This window comes from Cygnus olor, chromosome Z (genome assembly GCF_009769625.2).
Source record: "Cygnus olor isolate bCygOlo1 chromosome Z, bCygOlo1.pri.v2, whole genome shotgun sequence".
Classification (NCBI taxonomy): Eukaryota; Metazoa; Chordata; class Aves; order Anseriformes; family Anatidae; genus Cygnus; species Cygnus olor.
In genome coordinates, this window is record NC_049198.1 from 18,975,705 (window position 1) to 19,002,497 (window position 26,793).

The following is a 26,793-nucleotide window of genomic DNA, read 5'->3' on the forward strand; positions in this document are numbered from 1 at the left end:
ATCTGGCTAAACAGCTTTCTTGAAACGAGAAAAAATCATCCAGGTACTTACTGCAAAGGTCCAAGCAAGCCTCCTGGTGAATCTGTGGTTGGCATAAGCTCATGAGAAATGAGGAGCCGGGAAGTGATGTCTGTCAAGTCTGGTAGTGGTTGGGGCAGCCAAGGTGCCTTGCTTAGCTGCAGAAGCATCTAGTCTCTTTTTCAGAATTCATAGCTTTTCAGTGTGTTTTACTTGTTCTCCTTCCAAGCCTGAAGCTTGCCTTTCGTATTCATCTAGAAGCCCTCAGTCAGAAAAGGCTGGGAGTTTGAGGAAGACATAAGGAACAGAGCTACAGGACAGCGGCGTATGGCTCAGCACGGGTCATGCGAGGCTGATGAAGCTGCTGGGAACAGCTCCTAGGGACTGACCTTACCGCGTCTGCACTGTGTGGTAACAGGTTAGAGCAGGGGGTGGTCTCCAGCCTACGGAAGAGAACAACTCATCCCCCATCACTGTGAAGATCCCTTCTCTCCTGGGCTGGGCCTTTTCCCCCAGCTCTCTCGGAGGAAGTTACTGGGCATCTCTTGGTCTGTGAACAGGTCAGGGTTTATGGTTGGGGGGGAGCGCCAGTCTGAGCCTGCCAGGAAAGGCAGGTGCTGTTCATGTCTCCAGGCTGAGGTGCTGTTTATGCAAGGGCACAGGTTACTTCAGCTGTCTCGCTACACACTTGCTAGTGATTTTTAAATGACCAGGTTTGAAAATAAACTCCTGTCTAACAACTGTGGAACTTATTTTACAGCTATTTTGTTAGGAAAGCATTTCTTTACTGCAGTGGCTGTCTCCTGGGTCTGAATGTACCTGGTAGTGGAGGACTGCAGTGCTGAAGTGCAGGCTGCTTGTCTCATAACAAGACAGGTAGCGCTGGTTTCATCCTGCTCAAACACTGAAACCTGACAGTCTGCGTCGGTGACTTATGGTACATGAAGGAAAGCAGGACCTGGCCTGCAACCGGCAGCAGCGATTGGTGTCTGTCTGCTGGTGGCTACAGAACAGAATACAACAGTTCAGTTGGAAGGGATCTTTAAAGACCATCTCGTCCAGCTGCCTCACCACTTCAGGGCTAACCAAAAGTTAGAGAATGTCAGTGAAGGCATTGTACAAACATCTAAAACTGGTGCTGCAGTAGATACTCTGGACAACATCTGCTCTGCTGTCCATCCCCTTAATCCTCACCCAGAGGCTCTACCGTGTCATCCCTAACAGCAAGGGCTGTACAGCCTCATCTCTCCCTTAGGTACGGCACCTCCACATCCACCTGCCCTGCCCGTCTCTCCTGAACCACCGAAGGGCCTGCATGCCAGTCCTGTCTCAATACTGCCAATGATAACAGCTTGGGGGAAGGACCAAGGCTTCCCATTCATCCCGTTTGCTCCTCCTGTTGGAACAAACGTGTGTTGGTGTACAAGAATTTCAGACGTGTTCCTGAATCTGCAGCACCCCCTTAGCTTTGCCACCCTCAGATGGTGCTGTGCCATCCCTCAGCTTAATCTCAGTGTTCCTGATGGTGTCCTCCTCCCACGCTGATCCTAGTTTAAAGCCCTCTCAATCAGTCTCGACGAATTACAGACCAGGAAACGTTACCCCTCTGAGCCAGGTGGGTCCAGTCTGTCGAAAACCAAAAGCCAGCAGGGGGAAGAGGTGCAGCCAGGTGGTACTCAATAGCAAGGCGTAAAACAACATGGGGATGGAGCAGGAGAGAAGAAAATGGAAGGGTTAAAATAACAGTTCAGTGACATGGTACAGTCTGTGGAATGGCTTCAGGTCTATCGAGTGTTTCCTTGTCTTCTTAGGATCCGTTTCATCATTAAAGAAAGGTGACAGTCATTCCAATTCTCTGTGTCCACTCCTACCAAATAGACACCCGTAGAGGCAAAGAGCAGGATATGTTATGACACTACTTCAGATGTAATGTGCACTCTGATAATACCCCCGTAGTTCTCAACGTAATCTGTTGTTTGTTTGTTAATAATAATAATTTATTTATAGAATGGAACAGAACAGAACAGTTCAGTTGGAAGGGATCTTCAAAGAGCATCAAGTCCAACTGCCTGACTGCTTCAGGGCTAACCAAAAGTTAAAGAATATTGGTGAGGGTATTGTCCAAACACGTCCTGAACACGGACAGGCGTGGGGCATCAGCCACCTCTCTAGGAAGCCTGTGTTTGACCACCCTCATGGTAAAGAAATTTTTCACAATATCCAGTCTGCACCTCTCCTGGTGCAGCTTTGTGCTGTTCCCTCATGTCCTGCCATCGGTTCCCAGGGAGCAGAGACCAGCACCTCCCTCTCCGCTTCCCCTCTTCAGGAAGTTGCAGAGGGCAATGAGGCCACCTCTGAGCCTTCTCTTCTCCAGACTGAACAACCCCAGTTCCCTCAGCCTCTCCTCACAGGACATGCTCTTCTCACAAGAGCAGAGCAGAGGGGGACAATCACCTCCCCAGCCCTGCTGGCGACACTGCTTTTGATGCAGCCCAGGACACGGTTGGCTTTCTGGACTGCAAGTGCACATTGCTGGCACATGTTGAGCTCCTCACCAACCAACACCCCCAGGTCCTTCTCCTCAGGGCTGCTCTCAATCCATTCTCCTCCCAGCCTGTATTGGTGCTTGGGATTGCCCTGACCCAGCTGCAGGACCTTGCACTCAGCCTTGTTGAACCTCATGAGGTTCGCACAGGCCCACCTCTCAGGCCTGCCCAGGTCCCTCTGGATGGCATGCCTGCCCTCCAGCATGTTGACTGCACCGCACAGCTTGGTGTCATCGGCAAACTTGGTGACGGTGCACTCGATCCCACTGTCCATGTCACCTACAAAGATGTTAAACAGCTCTGGTCCCAGTACTGACCCCTGAGGAACACCGCTCGTTACTGATCTCCACCTGAACATTGAGTTCATTGACCACAACTCTTTGAGTGCTCCCACCCAGCCAATTCCTTACCCACCCAGGAATGGTCCATCTGTCAAATCCACATCTCTCCCATTTAGAGACAAGGATGTCATGGTGGACGGTGTCAAATGCTTAGCACAAGTCCAGGTAGATGATGTCCATTGCTCTTCCCCTATCCACTATAGTACTGTAAGATTTATTTTTACATCTCTTCATCTTAGCTCCATGAGAAGGGGAAGGAAAGCTCATTGAATTACTTGGCAAATTACTTCTTGCTGGTTAGATTTATATCAGCTTGTGCTCCTAGCTAATTTAATCACCATCATCTTTTCTTTACATGAATCTTTATTGTGCCAGTCATTTCAGAAACAAGCACCCTGGACCTAGGAAAGCACAGCACAAATTCTGGTCTCTGATGGAATTGTTACGTGAGGTCTCAGAAGTAATGCAGTGCTTTTCAGGGTTCAAGATCAGTAATCCTTTTTCATGAGGGAAAAGAAAATTATAAATAACATTTTAAATAGTACAATTTAAGTACTAAGACTAAGCAGAGTCAATTTTTTCCTATCCACACCTGTGATTGAGCCTGATGTGTGGATCTATGCTGTGGCTTTATGGATTTGGGCATGGAATGAAGGAACAGAGACATATTCCCCACAGCTTACTATGTAGTTTGAATAACGGGTTATGCTGTTGTGCTGTTACTTGGAAGCCATGTTCAAGTCCTATCTAAGATTTTGCTGTGCTTAAGCCCTAATGTTTGAGGAAAACCATTGCTTATTATTTTACTTGTATATCTGCATGTTACATTTGTCACGCTTCGCATTACATGAGGTAGAGCAGGAGCATGTACTTTAGTGTTACCCAGAATGTTAAAACATGGTCAGTTAGTGCTAAATAATTCTGAAAATGAAGTAACAAGCATGGTGCAGATGCATGAAAAGCTTTACAAGTAAAGAAGGGTTTCCAGACATTTATTTCTGGAACTGTACACCAGATATTAAAATACAACAAATACAAAATAATGCTCAAAAAAATCAGTGTTTATGTACAAATATTAAAACCAATGCAATAGCGACTTCCTCTTGAACATCTGATACTAAAACATGTTCCGATTGTCACTAAATTTATTGTTATGCACAGGGTACTTACTCTGAACTGAGAATAACTGGAATCTCTGTTTTATTAAGAGGACTATAACCATATGTACTTATTTTACAGTTGATAGTATTTTCCTTTTTTCAATTAAAAATAGGAATAAAAGAAAAAAATAGTAACCTGGTCATTATTTTATAAATTACTGTATTTAGTTTTCCCATCTGTAGACAATGTGCTTGTAATGCTGGGCAAATAATGTCCCCATTGGTCAGTTTATCCATTAGTTTACATTCAAAGTTAAAATATTCACTAGAGACTTTGGTTAAGTTACGTAATATCACTATGTTCTACTGGATCTGATTTTTTCATTCATTTTTGACCCTCAGTTTTAAAAATTAAAAACAGGAAACAATTGTACAATTCATTGACCTAATTGTACACAATTTAGTATTCTTCAAACAGTATTGTACATCCTTCAAGTAAATTCAGCAGTTTGACTATGACAAGAGGAAAACTAAACATTTAAAAATCTAGCATGAGAAGATGATGTATGACTAACAAAAGTAAAAGTATTGCTATAATCACAGCACCAGTTACACTTCTAAATGAATCAGCTATCCTCTTCAGATTCCCTGTACATAAAAAGGATACATTTACTAACACTGCAATTGCCCATTATGGATTTTTGGTTTGTTTTTATGAAGAAAAAGCGTGGCAAAGAACAAAGAATTCATCACAGTTTTTTATAAGAATTGTGCTTCACCATCTAAGAACCAAGGCAAGGTAATTTCTTCATATGCTTGCAATTCAGTTATCTTCGTGCTGACTTTCAAAACGCAATTCTTTTAATAAACAGTAACAAGTTCTCCATTTAAATGTTTAAACTGAGAGAAAAATATGTAAGTCCAGCTTTTAAAAGAAAAATTCAATAAATAGCTATTTTACATGGATAAAGTCATAGTGGTACAAATTTATGAATGTCACATCAAGCATGCACAAAAATGTTCCTATACACAGAAGTAGTCAGAAAATATTGAAATAGATATCTAAAAAGATATGAAGAATTTACATATTTACAAAATCTTGCAAATTATTGCCTCATTTTAACAAGGAATTAAAAGTAAACGATACCAGCTAGCTAGCCAACAGGCTAAATAAGATCAACATTTAAAAATCTACTAGACTAGCCGGAATTCATTTTTCTCTCATATCATTTTCTGAATTTTGGTCAAAAGTCTTTATTAAATAACTAAAGTGTCCATTCAACTTGCTGACAATCCAAACCTTAGACAAGTCTCTGTCTACATTAAGATCTCAGCAATGCATAGATAAACTGAATATATTACTGCATCAGCTAATGAGAATGGGCATGTTCATTTAAGTGCAACTGGTATAAGCATTCAGTCATCTTTGTATAACGATTTTTATACACACCAGCCACTCACTGTAAACCCATAGATAAAATTGAATGTATAACAATGAAGGATTATGGCAAGTATTTTACAAAATTACATAAAAATGTGTTGATTCATAAACAAAAGAAACAAGATACAAAGTTCAGCACAAAACACAGCAACAAGAAGCTGACAACTTGGCTAAAAAATGTCAGAGTACAACACAGGGCCAAGGCTACCCGTTGTTTACTGTGTACTTACCAAAATTACACATTCCGGATGTATAAATTAAGAACTGATTACAAATTATCTCTACTTTTGTCCACTGTGCTAAACTGATCTGCATTTAATATGGTAAATGTGCTATTGTGTAAACAATTCAAAGCAATCTTCATTACAATGCCATAAACTCCATACTCTGCATCCAAAAGTCAGGATGACAATGCAGTTCACAGTATGCATAATAAATACCCTCTTCCCTTTCAAATATTAGTCACTACTTTCTAATTATTCAGAATGACCTTGAAGCAACTATTACATATATCAACAACGCAAATCACTTGAATAATGAAATCACTTGAATAATGAAAACAAGTTAGTGGCAATTAAGTTTATAATATGAACAGTGCAAAGAAAAGTATGGAGGGAAAGCAGTAATCTTACTGAAATAAGGTTTGGATTCCTATTAAAAAAAATCCTATTAAAAAACCTGCAAGTTGTATGCTACAACATGCTACACACCAATACTATGTTTGATTTGACTCTCCCACAAGAATCAGAACAAGCGTTTGCAAGACAAACTTTCTGGATGGCTGAACTGGACCCACTGTACAGAACAAAAATTCACTGAAGTAAAATAGTTACTTTTATGGGAAACATTTTTACTTGTCCTTTCCTATATGACCAAGCTAGCAAAATGCCATTTTTCAGCCAATGACTTTGACAAAACAAATAAATGCAATCCACACTAAAGAAAAGCTTTTAAATACATACTTCAAGGTTCTACTACTTCTGTATAAACTAGACAGTCCCTCAAAACTGTAACACTTTGAACTGCAGTGCTCCAAACAATTTAAGATGTCTTCCAAAACATAGACTGCTTAGTGGTAAATCCTAAACTGTGCAGACTGTAGGTTTATGCAACAACAGCTTAGGAAAGTTAAGTTACACAATTATGTTACTCTTCAAGTTGTGGACAAACCCCATCAGAATACAACAGCCTAAAATGCATCTGTTTAAGCCAGTCAGTTTAAAGTACACAGACACCTCTGGCAGTAATTACTTCTTGTAAGATAGCCATGGCCTATAACTTTGCAACAGCATCCAAGTGTAGGTCTTCATACTTTACTCGTGTTAAGTCCCTTGTGCTAGCTTCCACCAAGATGAACTTGCTGTTTTGTAAACTGAAGTGCTCTAGTTTAGTATCACATGAGAGAAGGTTCCATTTAAAAAACATCCTTGTATGTTTGTGCAGTTTAAATTAAAGAAGCCCATCCCTGCCTTTATAAGAAAAAAAATGCTACATTGGGCAGGGATCAGGATAGGTACCTGTAAACATTGTTATTCCACTGCAATTGTTACAGCAAAAGTAACTTAGACTAAAAAGCCACTCCAATCAGTTCAGAACTTCTGTGCTGGTTTTGAAATGGTGGCCTCTGTCTACAGGCTTTAAAAAAAAATTGAAGCAGAGCTTAAAGCTGCACCACAGAGTTCTCTTAGTCCCAAACTCTGCCAAACATCCTATGACATTTCCACATTTATGGACTGAAAAAAGAAATTACTCTTGATAAATCAAGATATAGTTCTATACATACAAAGACATCACTGATGTCATAATGTTCAAACTTCCAGTGAAAGACTAGGCAAACCTGATAGCTCCCATCAAGTTTACTACTACTGCATAAAGTACCCACTGTTTGTTTCATTTTCCACAGTCATTCTGAGTGAAGGGCAGTATGTTGGTGAAGAGTGTGGGTGTTGATAAAACCGTTTGTCTCATTTGAAGATAGACTACTGAAGTCAGCCACTGAAACAGCCATTTTGGCACTGGTAATATGGTGCGTATGGTTCTCAAAGTCCACACCAAGGTTATTTACAGAGACATCATTCATGAAGGATTCTGGGACAGCAATTCCCATTTTCAATCTCTTTGCGGGTCTTTCTGTATCCTCACTGCACATGTTCATTGGGTTTAGCTCTGAATGATAAAAGCCAGTCTCAAATAAATTAAAACAATCACTTTCACCATTGCTTGGCAAGTTAAGCAACTCTTCTGTTCCAACAGGCACATGATTAACTGGTGCTCGGGGTAAGCTGTCCATAGGAGGAAAAGCATCATCCAGGCAGTTCACATCTGAAGCATGGCAGACTGTAGTTACACTATTTGTCAATGCTGGAAAAACAGATGGACACAAATGTAAATGAAATAGTAGTTTATGTAGCCACAACAGTTAAAAGTTTCGTTTTCTTTGATTTACCTGTCAACTCATTGGCAGTGATAGAGTTCAGAATGCTTAGCTGTTGATCAGGAATGGTTTCTGTTCGACTATTAGATGTTAAGGCTGAAGCATGTACTGCTCCACCAAGGGCTTCTGCTTCATCTACCAAACGATCCATGTAGTCCCTAAAAGAATATTACAACCACAATGGGTTACTTAACATGAAATCAGAGCATAGAATGATGACAAAATTTAATTTTAGTTGCCATAGCCACAGCAGCATTACACTGCAATGATGGGAGAAAAAAATCTTCTACATTTAGGATTTGCAACAGTAAACATATTCTAGCATTGTACTTACGTAACTCCTGGATGATGGTTATATCTCTTCTTTCCAAATCTTGTTTGCTGAGCAAAATAATCATAACGTTCTGACTTCTTCCACATGTAATAGAAAGCCACACACTCAGCAACTGTTCTGGTTCTTACCTAAAAAAAGGCAAGAAGGACTGACAAGATTAATGCACAGACGTTTTGTCATCTCTGCGGTTCCCATATCCCTGCAATACTGTTAGATTTACTACTCCAGGATCTGGAACAAACCAATTCAATTAACAGATTTTAAAGAGATCTAAAGTTTCATGTAACTGTTATGTCTGTTCTACTGTATTACATGTTGTATGTTCTTTTTAATAGATTGAAACTGTATCTATATCTGAAACATTTCAGTTCATAAACTATGTAACAGTTTTTAAATTGTAAGACAGGCTCTTAGAATGGAAAAAACTCATCAGATCAATAACCCAACAGTAGTGAACTAGAAAAGACACTCGGTACTGATTTCTTTTAGTAAAGTCAGGAACTGTTGACGCTTGAAAACAGATATGCGCAGCAGTATGTTTAAACAAAACAAAATTGTTGTCTTGTTGAGAAGGTATTAAGGACTCCTAAGATTCATTTTAATCTATGTTAACCGTTCCTTTTCTCCAAAGTGGATGACAAGTCAGATTCTTGGAGAAAAAAAATGTTACTTCTGCCTATATTCTTATAAAATATATCAATTTTTGGATGCAGAAACATTTCAAATCATCATCAGCTCACAGTTCCAGTTTAAGTTTTACTATATGCTAGGATATACAAACATATCCTGATATAGTATGGTAGTAAACTGTAATTGAGCTTGATCAAACTTACAAAAGCATCAGAGGCAAATCCAAACTGCCTTGGGTGCAGTAATAAGCCTCACTATTTCAGGCACCAACATAGCAAGAAGGGAAGGAGATGAACAGATGTCTATACGCACCACCTAGTATCTGAAGTCCCAGCCAACGCTTTGTAGTAGAGTGATAAGGAAATATATTTCATAAAAGTTCTCCGTGCACTAACTCTTGACTAGCTGATACTTTCAATACACAAGTGACATCAGTTTATGCTGGGTCCCAGAACTTTTCCCAAACTTTCTGACATTCTACCTATTTGAATAAAAACTAGTGGTTTTCTTAGACAAATTCCAGTCCATAGTGACATATACTTCAAATCATGTGCTTTGTTGCATGTTGAAAAAAATACTAAAAATAAATTTAAAAATTACTTCTTCGAATCTCTGGTGAACTACTGTTTATTGGTAAGGTCCATCTATAATTTGAACTACCCAAATATTTATCATAAGGCAGGTTAAGCCAGGTATAGAGCAGGACTAATTGACAATAATTGTTCAATAGCAACCAGAACACTGTAAAGTTTACCTGAAATATGACAAACACATCAGTCTCATAAAGAAAAAAAAACTCAAGATGGTATCAAAACATAAACGAAGTACACAGAAAGTTTGGAAGTGTCCATATTGATATATATTTTTGATCAAAAAATATCCAATCCTTATTCTTCAACCACAAATGAGTTAATCAGAAGCAATCCAGATCAAGATTACAATTCCTTCAATTAGCCAGGAAACACAATCCTGATGGATGAGTACAGTATCTTCTGAAAACACAAAGAGCTAAGCCTGCTTTTGTACAATTACACCTTTCTTGTGATAAAAAGAAAGTTGTGTTTTCCCTTCCCACAGCCACAGTATGCAAGTTTTATACTTAGAGGAGAGACAAGCATTTTAACTAAAACATAATATAAATGCATAAATAGAAGTGATGTCAGTGTAAGTCAATTTCAGAGACAGTACATCAACTCATTTAGCTTTTTCAATGACATCTGAGGTAAACTTAGCACAAAAACGCCAAACTGGTTGTAGTATGTTGGTTGTTATCTCACACTTCTACATGACTTCGGACAAACGTACTGCTCTGAGAGATTTCCAGCATCGTATCATCTACCAGTTCTTCCATTTAACTGTAAAACACTCACCTTGTTTTTCTGTATGAGATGGAAGTCTTTTCCATAAATCAGAAGTGCATGTTCAAAGTTTCTGCATTCTTCTTCTGTCCATGCTGTCATCTCTTCTAGCCAATAACAAAAACAGCATATTATTTGTGCTCAAGAAACTTTTACAGAGAATAAAATGTGTTGCTAATGCATGAATATGCAAACACACTCTTTAAGAACAATAGGTTATTCAGACCTAGTTCTTTCCTCTACTGTATAGATACTCTACCCCAAATCTAACACTCTTATTTATAAAGACTCATAGAAGAGTTTGATTTCTAAAATCTTTTATCCTTGAGGGCAAAGGATATTCAAAAACTGATTATTTCCTATGAAATTTGTCACAAAAAAAGACTTAAAACATCATGAAAGTATCAGATTAATTTTCTGACATACTTCTTGCATAGGTCACTGATCAGTATCAACTGAGTATCAACTTACAGCAGCACTCATAGCCCATTTCTGCTTTATGCAGTATGTATGTTAAGACCCCAGAACTTTTTTTGCTAAATCACAGAATGGTTTAGGTTGGAAGGGACCTTAAAGATCACCCAGTTCCAATCCCCTGCCGTGGGCATGGACACCTCCCACCAGACCAGGTTGCCCAAAGCCCCATCCAGCCTGGCCTTGAGCACCTCCAGGGACGGGGCATCCACAGCTTCTCTGGGCAGCCTGTGCCAGTGCCTCACCATGCTCGCAGTAAATAACCTCTTCCTTTTATCTCATCTAAACCTACCCTTTTTTAGTTTAAAGCCATTACTTCTTGTCCTATCACTCCACTCACTGACAGAGTCCCTCCCCAGCTTTCCTGCAGGCCCCCTTTAAGTACTGGAAGGCTGCTGCAAGGTCTCCCCGGAGCCTTCTCTTCTCCAGCCTGAACAACCCCAACTCCCTCAGCCTGTCTTCATAGGAGAGCTGCTCCAGCCCTCTGAGCACCTTTGTGGCCCTCCTCTAGACTCTCTCTAATACGCCCATGCCCTTCTTGTGCTGTGGAACCCAGAGCTGAACAGGACTGCAAGAATACATTGCCAGCTCACGATAAACTTTGATTTTCATGTAAGGGAGTAATAAAACTAGGGGCAAGCAAGGCAGAAGTCCATTTTCCACTTAACTCAAACAAAGCTTTCCAAATTCTACCAAAGGCCTACAGAACAATACGGTGGAATCAGATTAGGGTTGACATAACACAATGTTGATGCAGTGAAGAAGAGAGCGGGGCTCATTTATGTAGCCAGCTATGTTTTCCTCATTCTGGTATAAATGCCATCAAATTATTGTTGTGTGTGCCCCGTCACTGGAGGTGTTCAAGACCAGGTTGGACAACCTGGGCAACCTGGTCTAGTGGTGGCATTCCTGGCAGGGGGGGTGAAACTGGGTGATCTTTAAGGTCCCATTCAACCCAAGACATTCTATGATTGCTGACCATGAACTCAAAAAGATACTGCAACAAGGGTGAGAAGTGCCTTACAAGAGCAAAATCACAGCTTCTTTCCCATCCCTCAGTCTGTGCCATTCTTACAGCTGCAGTGGAGGACAGAAGGGAAGAAAAGGTGTAAAAGCTGATCTTGTAAACTTGCATAAATTTGCAAACTTCTCTAGCAGAAATTTCCAACAGATTATACTTAATCTGTGCTAAAGACATGACAGAAAGGGAAATGCTTGTCAATCTGATTCTTACTCAAGGTTTTTCTAAGCAACTTTATGATTTTTTTTCCAATGCATTTCTAAAAAATCACATACTAATTCTTACCCTGAGATGCCTTTCCATTTGAACAGTATCTCTCAATTGCTTCTTTAACGTTATGGCTACTCTTGAGAAGTTCATACAGAGCCTATAAAATAAAAGAAGATTTAGATCGCATATTTGCAAATGTATGCAAAGATTGTATATTTGCAAACTTTATAAAGAAGAATCTTCTTTATAAAAAGAGTTAAAGTTTGTAAATATATAATCTAAGTTTATGAAACTAGCCTTTCAGTGAGCATGCCTCATGTCCAAAAAAGAGAATTTGTCTTTATTCGTGATAAAAATATTTAAAAAATCAGTCAAAACTAAAACTGTCAAAACGTTGAGGCAAGGTTTAAACAAGCAAATGTAAAATATGCAGTTATTTAAAAAACACCTGGATTTGTCAAGAGTATGGCAATTAGAAGATCAAACACTGCCAACATTCAAATACATTAATTTGCCTAAATAAGCACATGCTTAAGATTACAAATAAGATCCTGACCCCAATAACATCTAAACTAAAAAAAAAAAAAGAAGAAACAATGAAATTGAGTATTGCTGCCTTTATAATACAAGCAAAGAAAGAGAACACCTTAATTACAAAGCAATGTGTCACAAATGGAACAGGATATAAAACATACTTGTTCATTGTCCCGTGTATGTAGTCCTTCAGGAATTCTGCCAATCATTTTTTCATTTCCTGTTCTTAAGAAGGTTTCAAAAAGGTATTCTTTAACTTTATTTTCTGAGATCACATCAGGTTTCCAAAGTAAATGGTCTTCGTTTTCATAGGCTGTTAAAACAGAAATCCATTAACACCAGGTGTGACATTTTAAAGACTGTAACATAAAAGCTACTTTACAAAGACAGAGAACAGGAACACAAAAGAAATCAAATCGAATACCATCATGCCACTTATAAATTGCAGGTCACTTTTTGCACAAATGCCTCAGTTAAAAGACAGACTCTGCAGTATGGCGTGGTGAAGAGATTCAGGTTCCATGAGGGAGAGATAAGGGACTGAACTCTTCCGACAGAGTCTTTCCATAGGAATGGTTTGTACACTGCTAGATGATTCAATCAAATTATGCATATATACACATCATCTTCATACGAACAAACTAGCAAACCACTCTGTTTTATTCAGATGTGTATCAGGTTTACATGGCAAGGTTTTTGTAGCAGGGGGACTGCAGGGGTGGCCTCTGTGAGCAGAGCCCAGCAGCTGCCCCATGTCAGAGCAGAGCCAGCTCCAAAAGGGACCTGCTGCTGGCCAGAGCCGGGCCAGGGAGCAGCGCTGGTTGGGCCTCTGGGAGAGAAGATTGAAGAAAGGGGGAAAAAAACAACTGCTGCGCAACAGCAGCTGGGACAGAGGAGTGAGAAGCAGCCCTGCAGCTCCCCAGGTCAGTGCAGCAGGAGGGCAGGAGGTGCTCCAGGCATGCAGCAGCAGTTCCCCTGTGGCCTGTGGAGAGGCCCCTGGTGGAGCAGGCTGTCCCCCTGCAGCCCATGGGTCCCACATGGAGCAGTCTCCACGCTGCAGCCCCCCGTGGAGGAGCCCCCGCTGGAGCAGGTGGATGTGGCCTGGAGGAGGCTGCGGCCCATGGAGAGTCCCCGCAGGAGCAGGCCCCGGGCCGGAGCTGCAGCCCGTGGAGAGGAGCCCACGCAGGAGCAGGGGGTCTGGGGGGAGCTGCCGCCCACATGTGGGGGACCCGTGCTGGAGCAGTTTGCTCCTGGGGGATGGATGGACCCCGTGGTACGGAGCCGTGTGGGAGCAGGTCTTGAAGAGCTGCTGCCTGTGGGCAGCCCCCACAGGCTCAGTTCGGGAAGGACGGCATCCCATGGGAGGGCCCTGCGTGGAGCAGGGGCACAGAGTGACCGTGAGGGAGCGGCAGAGACGAAGCCTCAGGGACTGACCGCAGCCCCCATTCCCTGTTCCCCTGTGCTGCTCAGTGTGAGGAGGTAGGAAAGGGTGGATGGGGGGAAGGTGTTTATGCTTTGTCTTTAGTTTCTCCCTGTTTTACGTCTGCTAGTGATAGGCAATAAATTATATCAATCTCCCTCTGATGAGGCTGTTTTGCCCATGATGATAACTGTTGAGTGATCTCCCTGTCTTTATCTCAACCCTTGAGCCCTTTCCATGGTATTTTCTGCCCCTTATCCTTTCAGGAGGGGGAGTGAGAAAGCAGCGTTATGGAATTTAGCTAGCCATCACTGCCAAACCACTGCAAACTGTTTTCAACAAATAACCTATAGTTTACTATAACATTGTAGAAAAATACTTTAATATTTCAAATATTATACATCTGGGAAGAAAAAAATAAGAAGAGGACGTGACTAACTGATCATTTTCAACCATAAATTGCCAAAACTTACTTAACTGAATAGAATTTAGGTCTTAATGTTATTTCTTTTTGCGTTCATTAACAACCAAATTTTGTAAACTTGTACACTGCATGTTTTACAAACAATAAGGATGGATAATCCTTCATAGTAGACTGAAATCATGTATGTACCTCTTAAGTAGCTTGACAGACAACATATCAGTCCTATAAAAGATGGCTTGAACCTTTGCCAGTCTGTGCAAACATTATAAGATCTATAATCTAGAATTTAACTCTGACCAATAGGTGTGATTAACATTGCACATAATGTTTCATGTAATCTCTTCGTAATGCAAAATTTAGAGTTTTTCACACACAAGCGTAATGGATGTTACAGTGGAGAGGCAAAGAGTTTCCTCAAACCTCTCATAAAACTGCAGGAAACAGTACTAAGCAAAGGTGAGGAATAATGTTACATCTTCTCAGGAAGTGCTGCTATGGCATAAGAACATAGAAAGATTTCGAACGGATATGTTACAAGCGTAAGGTGTATAGAAGAACTGAACTGCCATCTATGACAGTTCCAGCAGCTGGGACTACACAGCAGAAATGTAAGCCTGTCTGCCATCACCACCTCTTCAGCTAGTACAGAAGAGGCTATTGCAGGATCACCTTTATGTAGAGGGGGATGATTCTGGAATTGCTGCAGTGTAATTCCAGAACTCTGAAGCCTGTTTATTCCAGTACATGCAGTGTTTCAGAGTACCTCCACCTTATACCTCTGAGTGCTGCTGACACTCAGGTTCTACCTCCTTTATTTTTTTCCTCTTTCATTAATCAAGACAATCCAGCACTTCTTGCTGGAGTCCATGCCTGACATTCTCAAGAGGAGCTCCATGGGCTCTCCAGTCCTGACAGCTACCAAATTGCTGGCAAGGCCAGCAGACATGACTCTCACCAGTTCTCTCTAGCATCAGCTCATTCCATTGAAAGTTGTTAGATTAAGTTGTTAGTTGTTAGATTAACTCCCTCCTGGTCATCCTCTGGTTATTCTCTAGTTCTTGGTTGATAAAAAGTCAAGACGTATAAATAGTAAAAGGGCTATCCAGAAAAATCTTGGTTTTATTCCTCCATTTCTTGCAACTGGTAAGCATCGTGCCTGAATCTTCGAAAACAGGAAGCTGCCCTAGGGCTCTTAGGCAGCACTCACTAATGCTTCCAGCTCTGTAGTTAACAGCCTTCTTCTCTATTACAAACAATCATTGGCAATGGTGAAAAGACTTGATATGCTTCATTAGAATAATATTCCCACAAAATGTGTCGTTTTGAAAGCAAGTAACTGACAGAATTTTGAAAACTTACAGAAAAAAATTTAAGGTATCTCCCAAACTGTTCCTTAATTTCACAGCTGTTCTAGCCATGAGAAAATTTCTCTCATTTGTTTTTTAATATCAAAGCCAACTGTGTTACACTTTTCTCATAGTGAAAACCTTTAAAGACACCAAATAAAACACTTAGATTATTTTTTCCATTCAAGCACAACCGCAGTTTTTAATCCAAATTTACACAGGAATAACATCGTACTTAAAATGTGTTTTGTAAAAGACAAAATGTATCAGGACCTATATCTCCTTCTCATACCATGGAAATTGAAAATAGTTTATTATGCTTTCTATATCCATTTTGTAGCCCACACAGTTTTGCTTGCCAAAAAAAAAAAAAAGCAATTAAAGAAAAATACTGTTTTGAATATCTTCATTGTAAACTAAGTTACAAACTCATGGCCCAGTTATGATTCTCTGAGAAAAGTATTTCCTTCTTGACCCAGTGTTTGCTTCCTCCTAAGATCACTAGCTACTTCTGAATTAACGTTGTAATCCACACTCATATGTCTTCTTGAGAATGTCTTCTCGAAGTTGTAGAATCACATTTCTGAGCAGTAATTATGTGGTTGCATCACTTCACATTTTTAGTATTTTTAAAGCCCCTGAGATTTTAACTATGTCGTTGACTTTACAATAAAAGATTTAATTAATATTTTTCCATCAGTTGCTACATAAAAGCATAAGATAAAAAGTAAAATAGGCAGAAGAACTTACCCTTTTCTTCATCACTGTACCTGCCAAGGTAAGGTGGAATTTCAGCCTGATACTGTGAACCAACCATTATTTCCTGAAGATGTAAAAAAAAAAAAAAAAAAAAAAGGAGAAAAATATGATCAATATTTTTTTTCACACGGAAGCATTAAAAAATGCCATTTACTTGGCATTCAGCAGGGAATTTCAGAACTAAGGTATTATTTTAAATACGTACTGAAAATCATAAAATCAAAACTGTACTATTAAAAATATGTTAACTTTCTGTTTGTTTGTTTTAAGAAATAGTAATTACCTTTCTCAAATCTTCAGATGAATTACCATTGTCTGCTTCTACATCTTCACCATCTGATTCTTTATCTCCATCACACGTAGTGTTTGCTTCAGACACAAAAAAGTTTTGTTTTAGCTGGGAAGCATTTTCAGTTTAAACACAACTACAAGAAATTTGTTATCTTTTGCTTTTGAAAGGAACACCTGCTTTTATTCAGGAAGACACTGATCATGATCCTGTTGATCTACCCTTCTATAGCAAACTATAACATTAAGTCAGAAAGCACTGGCACTTGTATGCTACAGAACTGAAACATTCATCCTCCCTGCAACTGAAACAATTTGCTAACAGATAAAGGAAATAAAATCATTTTTTTCATCTTTTTTTTTTTTTTCAATTAAAGCTTGTAACTTACTGAAAAGGTATGAGAAAATAATAAACTTCCAGGGCTAAAACTTAGCCCCAGTTAATCAAAACAAAAGTAATGTATAAGGCAAGTCTTTTTTACCTAGCAAAGACCTTAATCAGAAGTTTTAATGGGTATTCAAAACATTATTTTAAACAAGGCTGCTTCAACATGAAGATACAGCAGCAGTATACAAAACAGAATAAGCAAAAGACAGCTCACTGATTGCTCTTTTTTACTCCTTTTTTTTTCTCCTCTCCTTGGGAAGGCAGACAGCAGAGCGCTCTATGTAATTCAAATAGAGTACTTCACAGAATAACACATATTTTAGAATCTGGAACAGTCTGCTACTGTATTCTGAAGTAATTCTATTTTTATAGATGTATAATCCCTGGTAGAACGGCATCTACCATTATAATAAGATTAAAGCTATTTTGTATTCTCAAACTACAACATGCTCAAAAATAGGGTTGCATTTTTAACTTTGTCACACCTTACTAGAACTGTCAACATCACAGACAAAATCCAAGAATATATTGACAGAGGGTCCTCTTCTGTCATTATTAGAATCACTAGTCTCTCTCTTTTTGCTGCTAGAAGAAGCAGACAAGAAGCTAATGTGAATTTATGAAATAACGTTATACCTGGATAATCACTTGCAATTATTTATTTCCAATTAATCCAATGTTTAACTTAACTTTACCTTAGTATTAGAGAAATGAAAAGGGAACACAAAAAAAGATAAGACTGCCAACAGGACAGACACAGTAAAATGGTGTCAATAATTAGTAAATATTTGATTTAAAATGACCAACCAAAAGTTCTAATAGAGAAAGAGGAACATTCTAATAGAAAAAACATGGTAGCTGAAAACAAAGATGACTGTTTCTTAATCCTAAGCAAGATGAGGGTTTTTCCATAAAGCTGCCTCATTTTCAGTGTCATATTTGTTAACGGTTCATGAGTAACATTTAAGTGCCACCAAATTTGGTGTTTGCTTAATTTAAAGAGTGCACTGTAATTTTTAAGGTTTTAGAATAGGGATTTAGGATATAAGGTTTAGAATATCTCTTTCAATATGAATGTCTTAGACTACACCTTAGAAACATGTGAAGAACTACAACTGCAGGTGACTGAGGCAGCACCTTTACCATCCTTCATCTCTAGAAGGCTGAACTCCCCCAGAAATAGCTTAAGACACTTGCCAAATTAAAACCATGATAAAAATCCTTTGGCTCACCCCATTAAGTCCTATAGAAAAGTGCTGTATGTGTGAAAGAAAAAATCACAAAGAAATCACAGCCCTGTTCACATCCTCAGGGTGAATGGAGGACTCACTGGCTTAAAAATGGCAGCGAAGTTTTAGTAGAAAAACACTAACTTAAAAGAATATTCATGTCATTCACTAAAATACTGAAAATCATAAAAGTGTTCCTCAACACAGCACTAAATAGTAATTACAAAAAGTTATTGTATTTGTAGCGAAATTAATTGATTTTATTTTATTTCTTCGAGCATGGTACCAAGTATAGGTCTTTCAGGTAATTAGTAATAATGACCAAAGACAACATTCATGTCCAACATCCCCCAAAGCACTATTTCTTAGCTCCCAGTAAAGTAAGCAGTCTGCAAATTTGACAGTTAAGGTAGGAAGCTGTACATAATGCCAGGACTGTTTAGAATACTGTTACAAAATTAGTTTTCCTACATCTTAATGGCCGAGGAAAGAAGTCTGTAGCCTCATGTGAAGTAACTGATGGTGTCAAGTCATCAGCAGACGACTGTGTTTCTTCATCATCACCCGACAAGAGGTCTTTAGCTATTTCCTCCTGTATCATGAAAATAATAACAAAATAATATTAAAAAACAACAATAAAAAAACTCAGAATATCTATTAAGTACAAAACAGTAAGGATTCAGATTCATCACATTTTGATAATTTAATTAAAATGAATTATTTTACCCTAAGTATCACAGGACGGTTGAGGCTCAAAGAGACCTACGGAGATCATCTGGTCCAAGCCCCTGCTCAGGCAGGATCACCTAGCACACACTGCACAGGATCACATCCAGGCGGGTTTTCCCTATCTCCAGAGGAGACTCCACAGCCTCTCTGAGCAACCTGTTCCAGTGCTCTGTCACCCTCACAGTAAAGAAGTGCCCTCTCATATTCAGAAGGAAATCATTTAGTAGATTGTATTCCCTTCATTAAAAAGCTGCTTTGCTCTTCCTAAATCCAAGAACAAATATAACTGTTTATTTCAGAGTTGACATAGGGGCTCATTTCCCTTTTGTCCTCTATTAAAGTAAAGGTACTAGAAAAAACCTCTGCAACCATCAATCTCAGACATTCCTCCAACTGCTTCCACTGAAACACACTAATGACAAAATTCTAAAGTTTTGAGACAATTTCCATGTTTTACATCACAGATACATTGAAACTTTAAGAACCTGCTACTCTCTAAACTCTGAAAAAAAATTGCCAGGAACTTTGGTATGCTTTTGCTGAAAAGACAGTTACAGAAAATGGACAACCCAGTATCTTACCAAAATACACAAAAAATTGAATTTTCCATGGGTTAAACAAGAGAAAAGGAAGAAGATGGAAAGAAAGAAAAGAAAGAAAAAGCTCACTTCCTCAACTAGCAGACGTGTGAACCCCTCTGAATGGAGGTTAGGGAGGAGAAGAACGGTATTAGACAACAAGCTGACTACATATTTGTAGCCTCAACACAATCATGAATCCTAATGAGAATCAGATGTGCAGAGCCATCATTATACTCCACTTTCTGTGGAGTTTACCATTACATCATACTTTCAGAAAGCATTAAAAAAAAAAAAGCATATACTTACTACCTATAGACTTTATAATCCAAATTACTGTCTGACTACTCCTTACAACGAAAAATCAGCTTAAAATCTCAGAATTCAATGTTAGCCTGCAAATCACATAAGCTTAAGTTTTTACATCAGCAATGCAATGTATATAGTCATTGTAGGTAAATACAGTCTCTCTCACTCCCTGAAGTTGAGACCTTCCCAAATGATACATATCTGAAAGGAACATTCCAAACATCCAGGAGAGCATTTTCAAGTTATCCACATAAATTTTGATATGCAACATGTATGCTGGAACCCAGAATTATTATTTCCGGATGTTGCATATATTAAAATAAAATATAGAGCTTTTGGGAAAAATCCCACTTCTCTTTAAAAACAAACAAACAAAACCCTACAGTTCTTTGGATGTGTTTTAGAAAAACTTAATAATTTCTCATTTGTTGTTAGAAATTGCCATTGAAACTGCCATGCATTTTTACGTGCAATACATGTACCTAGAATCAGATCTTCGATGTCCTTGAAAATTAATGAATTCAAAATAATACAGTAATTATCAATTGCATATTGAAATTGACAAAGATACACATTGTGTAACATAAAGAGGTAGTCAAACATAATTTGAGGTCATTTGGATTTCTGCTTTTAAATTGTAATACCGGTAAAGATGGCTCTCCAACTTACTTTATCTAGAGTCATATCTGGAAGTTCATCTGCAAGTTCACTTGGAGAGCTATCCGCACTGGAACCTGCTATAACTGGAATTGTGGGTTCATAGCCATAGAATGCCAGTAAATCTTCCAATGGCATGTTTCCTTCCTAATACAAGAGGATTTACAAACACTTTAACATATTGCCAAATACTTGTGAACAGTTCAGGCCTAAATGGTAAGATGTATTTTGAAAAACAAAAGTAAGAACAAACAAAGAAATACTTAATTGAAAGCAGAAAACTTGAATCAAGATTTTAAATATTTTCAGGCACAGGATTGAAATAATTCATCACCACCTCTATTGGCATATAGTGAAGAAAAATCTTTACTAGATGAAACTAAATAGTAATTGATTATTAAACATTGATCCTTATCTGATGATTTGCCTGTATTTCTTCAAGAGAAGATACACTAGGAATACAACCCCCCTACAAGAGAGAACTGCAGAAAAACTTGAAGATTTTAGTCCTACATAGTTACAGCTGCATGTGTAAGTTCAAAAACCCACAAAAGTAAACCAAAATAGTAACTCTTTATTCCTCATTTCCAATTTCTGCACAACATATTTGGTAGTGACTGCTGAGCAGCTAATATGAGAAAGACAGCTAACGATTTAGAATGAAAAAAAAAAATCGAGAGAAAGGCTGGATTTATAATTTTTTCATACAGTTTTTGATCAAATGGTTCTACTAAATACCATATTTGCAACCTAAGACAATTAATAAAACAACAAACCATGGAGATTAATTTACCTGATTCAAGCCATCAAAGAATAAGAAATATTTTCCAATATTTATACCTTTAAAAGTTATATTACCTTTAAAAATTTCTTGTTGAACTCATACACTGATTAAATTACTTGTTTTCTTTAGTCAGCTAAGGTGTTAGTCCTGCAAAGACTTTTCACAATGGGTAAACGTAAACACATGTCCAAGTCTTTCCAGGATCGGGACCTAAAGTAATAAAGTGTTTAAGATGAGTGGCTCTCAGTTCTATTTCCTTCTATTATAGAGGCAATAAGATCATTTTGTGGAGTAATAACTCCATTTTAACCACTAGACTTGGCAAGCTCCTTTGTTATTGTAACTACAAGTTCATAATCAGCAAAAAAGTAATTGTACATGTAGAAGGACAAAAAATCAGGAGTTCATTGAATTCACTGTCAATTCAGTATTTAATTTTTTTTATACGGGCTACACAGATACAACTTCATATCTGATGCCAGAAATTACACTTTCCTGAAACTCGACCAAAATCTGCAGTTATGTTGAGCAATATAAGTGGGTCACTGAATGGTAATTCAAGCAGCGTCAATTTGTGGGTGTTCAGCATTCAACAGACATTTAAAATGGGTGATGCACTGACATGGATCAACAAGAGGTGTAAACAGGAAAAGCATGTAATTAAACAGTGTAAAATACACAATATGAAAAGCCAAGGAGCATGTTGGTCATTCTGTACACCCACCGACTGCCAAACTGATAAAACAGAGACAGAAAACTACAATTTACATAGCAAATGAATGTGATCCATCACGCCTAAAACATAAATGTTTGTTTCCAGATTGGAAAAGCAAAAAATAACCAACAGAATGAAATACAGCTAGTTGTCACTTAAGAGCACTCACAATGTATAATTTCTACTTACGTCCAACTTCTAAAACTCAGGAGTGATAAGAAGTGGTATTTGATAATAGGACTTTTAAAGCCAGCTTCAGTGGTTTCTCCTCCAAAGTAAGAGCGTTCTTAAACGAAGGAGAGTCTGAACTTAACCTATCACTAATTCCTTTGAAAAGTCAAATTCAGTCTTTTTGTGCGAACGCAGTGCTATCTCCTAACTAAACCTGATTTTCTTTTCCTCTTTTTAAACAAGCTGCAAAGGCGTTTTTTAGGAAATTGCATTATACAATGCAAACTAAAGAACAGGTTGAGTGTTCTTTAGAGTAAAAAGGGTACAACACATATGGACATTTAGAAGAGGGTTAGTCACTCTTACCTTTTCTAAATCTTCAATTTCAGAGCTGAAATTTTTGCTTTCTTCCATCATTTCCTCTTCTTCAAGAGTACGTTCATCGTCATAATCATGTACCAGCATTTCAGCAGAAGGGTCAAAGTCATGATCCTCAGATGATAAAGAGCCAACTATAAAAAAAACCCTAATCTGAGTTATTTTTTCTACATCAACACATGAAGTTACAACACACAAAAAAAAAAAGGTTGCATGTATTCTTTTACATACAGGGTCAAAACTTTCAATGGAATACTGGAACAAACACCTAGCTACCTGACAAATTCAGCTGTTTTAGCTGGCCTTCCTTTTTCATACTTCTAAGTAATAGGTATAGTCTTGTCTCTTGCAGAACTTGGAAGAACTATCTGAACTACTGAAACAGTTTCAGAAGTACAATCCCAAATGAGTATTCTGCTGGATAGAAGACCATTCAAATCACCCTTGAAAACACTGTTGAAGCATAAAGCATGTATATCACAAGATATCAGGTGCTGCAGGCATGCCAGTTGTACCTTGCAAATCCAGAGGATGTGATTTATAGTCTCTGATTCTATTTATAATGATTTATATGGTAACTAGCCTAGTTTTTCACTGGTAAATGGCTACCTTAGCTTATGAACCACCTTTCTGCTAACAGCAAAATACACAGTGAGACTCACTTCAGCTTAGTTTAGCCTCACACTTAGTTTAGCTCAAGTCTTGGCGCTTGATCTAGAAAGAAAGAACAAACTCTGCAGAGTCTCAAGAAATAGGAAAATATACGGGAAATAACAAAATGCTTCTAATGGATCACATTTAGTTAACCAGCCATTGTGACAGCTCTGTGGTGGTCCGACAGAGACTTTTTCATTACTCAAGGAGGTAAGTCACCCAAAAGTACTGTTATTATTTTAAGTGCATTTTGTCAACTCTAAGAAACCTTACCATTAGATTTGACAAGTTTTTCAGATGTAAATAATTCTGCACTGCAAAGTCAAATAAAACTACAGAAATACAGGGTTGTTTTATACTTTAATGTGGACTTGCTTATGGCTTTCAGGATGGAAAAAGTAAGCAGATTAGGATATTTCTTTCACTTCTGGTTTCGCCTTCTAGTTATTACATACTAGTGCTCTGTTGCAATCCTTGGCTGATGAGAAGCAAAGAAAAGGTTTATTAGGAATTATTTCCTCAGAAGAACTTCTTTTGAGCATCAAGAAAATACCTACAAATTTTCAATCCTTTTCTTCAAAAAAAATAAAGCAGTAGCCCTCACTGCACTGATTCTAGCCTTCAAAGAGACACTCATATATACTAACACTGCTGAGTCTTACAGAATCTAATTAATTTTCAGCAATTACGATAAGTGTTTGTTCCTTACATGCAGGTAATTAAAGTAAACTTTGTCCATTTAGCGTGCTTAAGACAATACCGTGCAAGTTCATAATACCATACAATAAGGAAACATTCACGCCAAAAATGCTTTTTATTCACATGCTGTTCGTATTGTGGTCTCATGGATCTCCCAGCATAGCTGATACTACTACTCCAATTACGGTAACTACATTATGTGTTGAATTTTCCCACTGTGAGCTATTACATCCTGATCCCATAGCTTTTCAAGAACTGAGAAACATCTTAATCTAGTATATATACATACGTCTATATATATACACATGCATATATACTCATATGCTCAAGAGTGTTGTTTCTAATCACTGCTGTAACTAATTTTACATTTGAATAACTGAATTGGAAGGTCTACACAACTCATATACTTTAGGCAAAAAAAAGCCCCCCCTCAGCGTCTTTGAACACTCAATATCCTACCCATACTCAAGTAACACAAGCTTGCCAAATTCAGTAAGAGCAGTTAAAATGAAGAAAAGTAGCTAATGCAGAATAGAAGTAGGATGGAAGCAAAGGCACTCCCCAATATACTTATTCATGAGTAGCCCTGATGAAGTTAAATAAGCTTGCTTGTGTAAAGGGAAGGTATTCCAAAGAACCTTAACAGTGGTTCAAGCCTTAACAGTTGGATATAATTACGCTTTTAAGTGCCTTCTGGTAATATCAAGAAGTCAAATATTCACACAGGCCTGTAGTTATCAGCAAGAAGAGGAACAGTCTCTCTACCCAGACTAAATGGCTTTCCCGAGATGCTGACTTAAAAGCACTGTAAAACTTTGTGTTCATTTGGGGCTCCCAGCTGCCAATTACTAACTGCACCGGGAGTTAGGGGATGAACTCTCGGCACGCATCCCTTTCTTTGGAAATCATGCAGGCGATTAGTTACGTGAAGGCGCCGCGCTAGAAAAGCTACGAGGCAAGAGAAGATAACTGCGGGGAGGATCAGGAGGGAGAGCGCGGCGTGCGGCAGGCAGGCAGGCAGGGTGCCGGGCAGAAGCTGGCGAGGACGAACCTGGGCTCGAACTCCCAAAGGAAGCCTGCGGGGAGAGGAGAGAGAGGGGTGAGGCGCGGGTTCCCGCCGCAGGTACCGTTCCCCATCTCGCGGCCGCCCGTCCCTCCCCTCCGCCGCCGGGGCTCCCCCCGCTCCCCTCCATCCCACTCACCCCGCCGCAGGCCCCGCACCGGCCCCGCCGCTCCCGCTCCTTCCCTCCCACCCCGGCCGGGGCGGGACGTGACAGGGGCCGGCGGCGACGGGAGGCAGCCGGGAGCGGCCGCCGCCTCTCCCCGCCTGGCAGCCCGGGGCTGGCTCCCGCTCCCCCCCCGCCGCCCGTTCCCCCGTCCCGGCCCGCCGGGGGGCCCCGTTCCGCGGGCTGCGCACCGGCACCCGCCGTGCGGCCTAGTCGCGCAGGCTCCCGCTGCCCCGGCGGCGCCGGAGGCTCGTCCGCCCGCCCCGCCGCCCCGCCAGCCCCGCCGCCCCGCCGGGCCGGCCCGCAGGCTCCTCACGGCGGCGGCGATGCGGGCGCGGGGGGCGCTGCGGCGGCGGGGGGCGGCGGGGAGCCGGCCGAACCCCGGCGCCCCGGCCCGCTTTCCCCGCTCACCTCCGCCATATTGGGACGATCGGGGCCGAGCGGCGGCGCTGCGCCGAGTGCCCGGATGGGGCCGCTAAGCCAATGGCAGCCGCCGAGCCCCAGCCGGAGCCGGCCGGGGAGGGCGCCGAGGGGACGGCGGCACCGGGATGGGGCGGAGGAGGCGGCGCCGGGACCCCGCCTCCGCCGCCGGCAGCGCCGCCACAGAGCCCCGGCAGCGGCCCGCCGGGTCTGCCCCGACCGGAGGGGGCGCCCCGCCGCCGCCGCGCAGCCGGGGCCGAGGGAGGGGCGCGGCCCCCGCTGGGCTCTCCCCGCCCAGCGCTGGGAGACTCGGTGGTGGTCCCGTGTGCCGGGTCCCGTGTGCCGGGTCCCGTAACTTACAGCCCCGTCCCCGGGCAGCAGGGCTGCGCCGAAGTGTCAGCCCGCGGAGGAGGGGTGCTTGTTAGTTACCTGTGCGTTAACCCCGAGTTTGGTCCGGCCCCTGGTGCCCGTGTAGGAGAGCTGAGTTGTTACCAGCAGCACTTCAACTGCCACCAGTGTCGAGGCAGGAAACAAAATGCCAGGAACCGTGCTGTTCTTGATTGTGCAGTGTGGCTTAAACAGAGAAAGGGGTATTTACTTCGCAGTGCATTTTTACTACTTAAAAACGGGTGCATTGTATGTACAAAGTAATCCCACTTTGTGGTGCTTTTACCCTGCTGGGCAGCAGAACTCCACCACAACCGCTCTCACTCCCCCTCCTCAAAGGATAACTGGGGAGAAAATACCATGGAAAGGGCTCAAGGGTTGAGATAAAGACAGGGAGATCACTCAACAACTATGGTCACGGGCAAAACAGACTCAGCATAAGAAGATTGATGTAATTTATTCCCTATGACTAGTGGAATAGAACAGTGAGAAACGAAAACCATATTAAAAACACTTTACCCTCATCCACCCTCACCTACCTCCTTGTCCCGAGCAGCACAGGGGAACAGGGAATGGGGGCTGCGGTCAGTCCCTGAGGCTTCGTCTCCGCCGCTCCTTCTCGATCACTCTCTGCCCCTGCTCCACGCGGGGTCCCTCCCACGGGATGCCGTCCTTCCCGAACTGAGCCTGCGGGGGCTGCCCACAGGCAGCAGCTCTTCAAGAACTGCTCCCACATAGAGCACGGGTCCCCCACGGGCAGCAGCTCCCCCCAGACCCCCTGCTCCTGCGTG

General features: G+C 40.6%; 1 protein-coding gene across 8 annotated transcripts; it reads right to left on the reverse strand.

The window, feature by feature from the left end:
- Positions 1 to 3,883: 3,883 nt before the first annotated feature.
- MIER3 (MIER family member 3) lies at positions 3,884 to 26,557 on the reverse strand. 8 transcript variants are annotated; one of them, XM_040539871.1, is made up of 14 exons: positions 26,542 to 26,557; positions 26,045 to 26,188; positions 25,021 to 25,045; positions 22,605 to 22,750; positions 20,581 to 20,715; positions 18,767 to 18,887; positions 16,674 to 16,759; positions 16,382 to 16,454; positions 12,603 to 12,754; positions 11,983 to 12,064; positions 10,215 to 10,309; positions 8,215 to 8,342; positions 7,893 to 8,038; positions 3,884 to 7,807 (listed from the first exon to the last, which is right to left on the reverse strand). In XM_040539871.1, the coding sequence occupies exons 4-14, from the start codon at positions 22,701 to 22,703 to the stop codon at positions 7,350 to 7,352; spliced, it is 1,575 nt and encodes a 524-aa protein (XP_040395805.1). In that variant the 5' UTR covers positions 22,704 to 22,750; positions 25,021 to 25,045; positions 26,045 to 26,188; positions 26,542 to 26,557; the 3' UTR covers positions 3,884 to 7,349. The 8 variants fall into 8 exon arrangements, with proteins under 8 accessions (XP_040395805.1, XP_040395803.1, XP_040395799.1 ...); XM_040539869.1 differs by lacking the exon at positions 26,542 to 26,557 and having other exon boundaries at positions 10,215 to 10,306; positions 26,045 to 26,126; XM_040539865.1 differs by lacking the exon at positions 26,542 to 26,557 and having other exon boundaries at positions 24,692 to 25,045; positions 26,045 to 26,089.
- Positions 26,558 to 26,793: the final 236 nt, after the last annotated feature.

Excerpts from the sequence above, each read along its gene's own strand:
- MIER3 (XM_040539865.1), bottom strand. The coding sequence starts at position 24,794 with ATGAACACAAAGTTTTACAGTGCTTTTAAGTCAGCATCTCGGGAAAGC. Across the intron at positions 16,760-18,766 it reads CTTTCCTCGGCCATTAAGAT|CAAACACTACGTGTGATGGA; the intron begins GTAGGAAAACTA and ends TTGTGTCTGAAG. Across the intron at positions 10,310-11,982 it reads AAATGGAAAGGCATCTCAGG|AAGAGATGACAGCATGGACA; the intron begins GTAAGAATTAGT and ends GTTATTGGCTAG.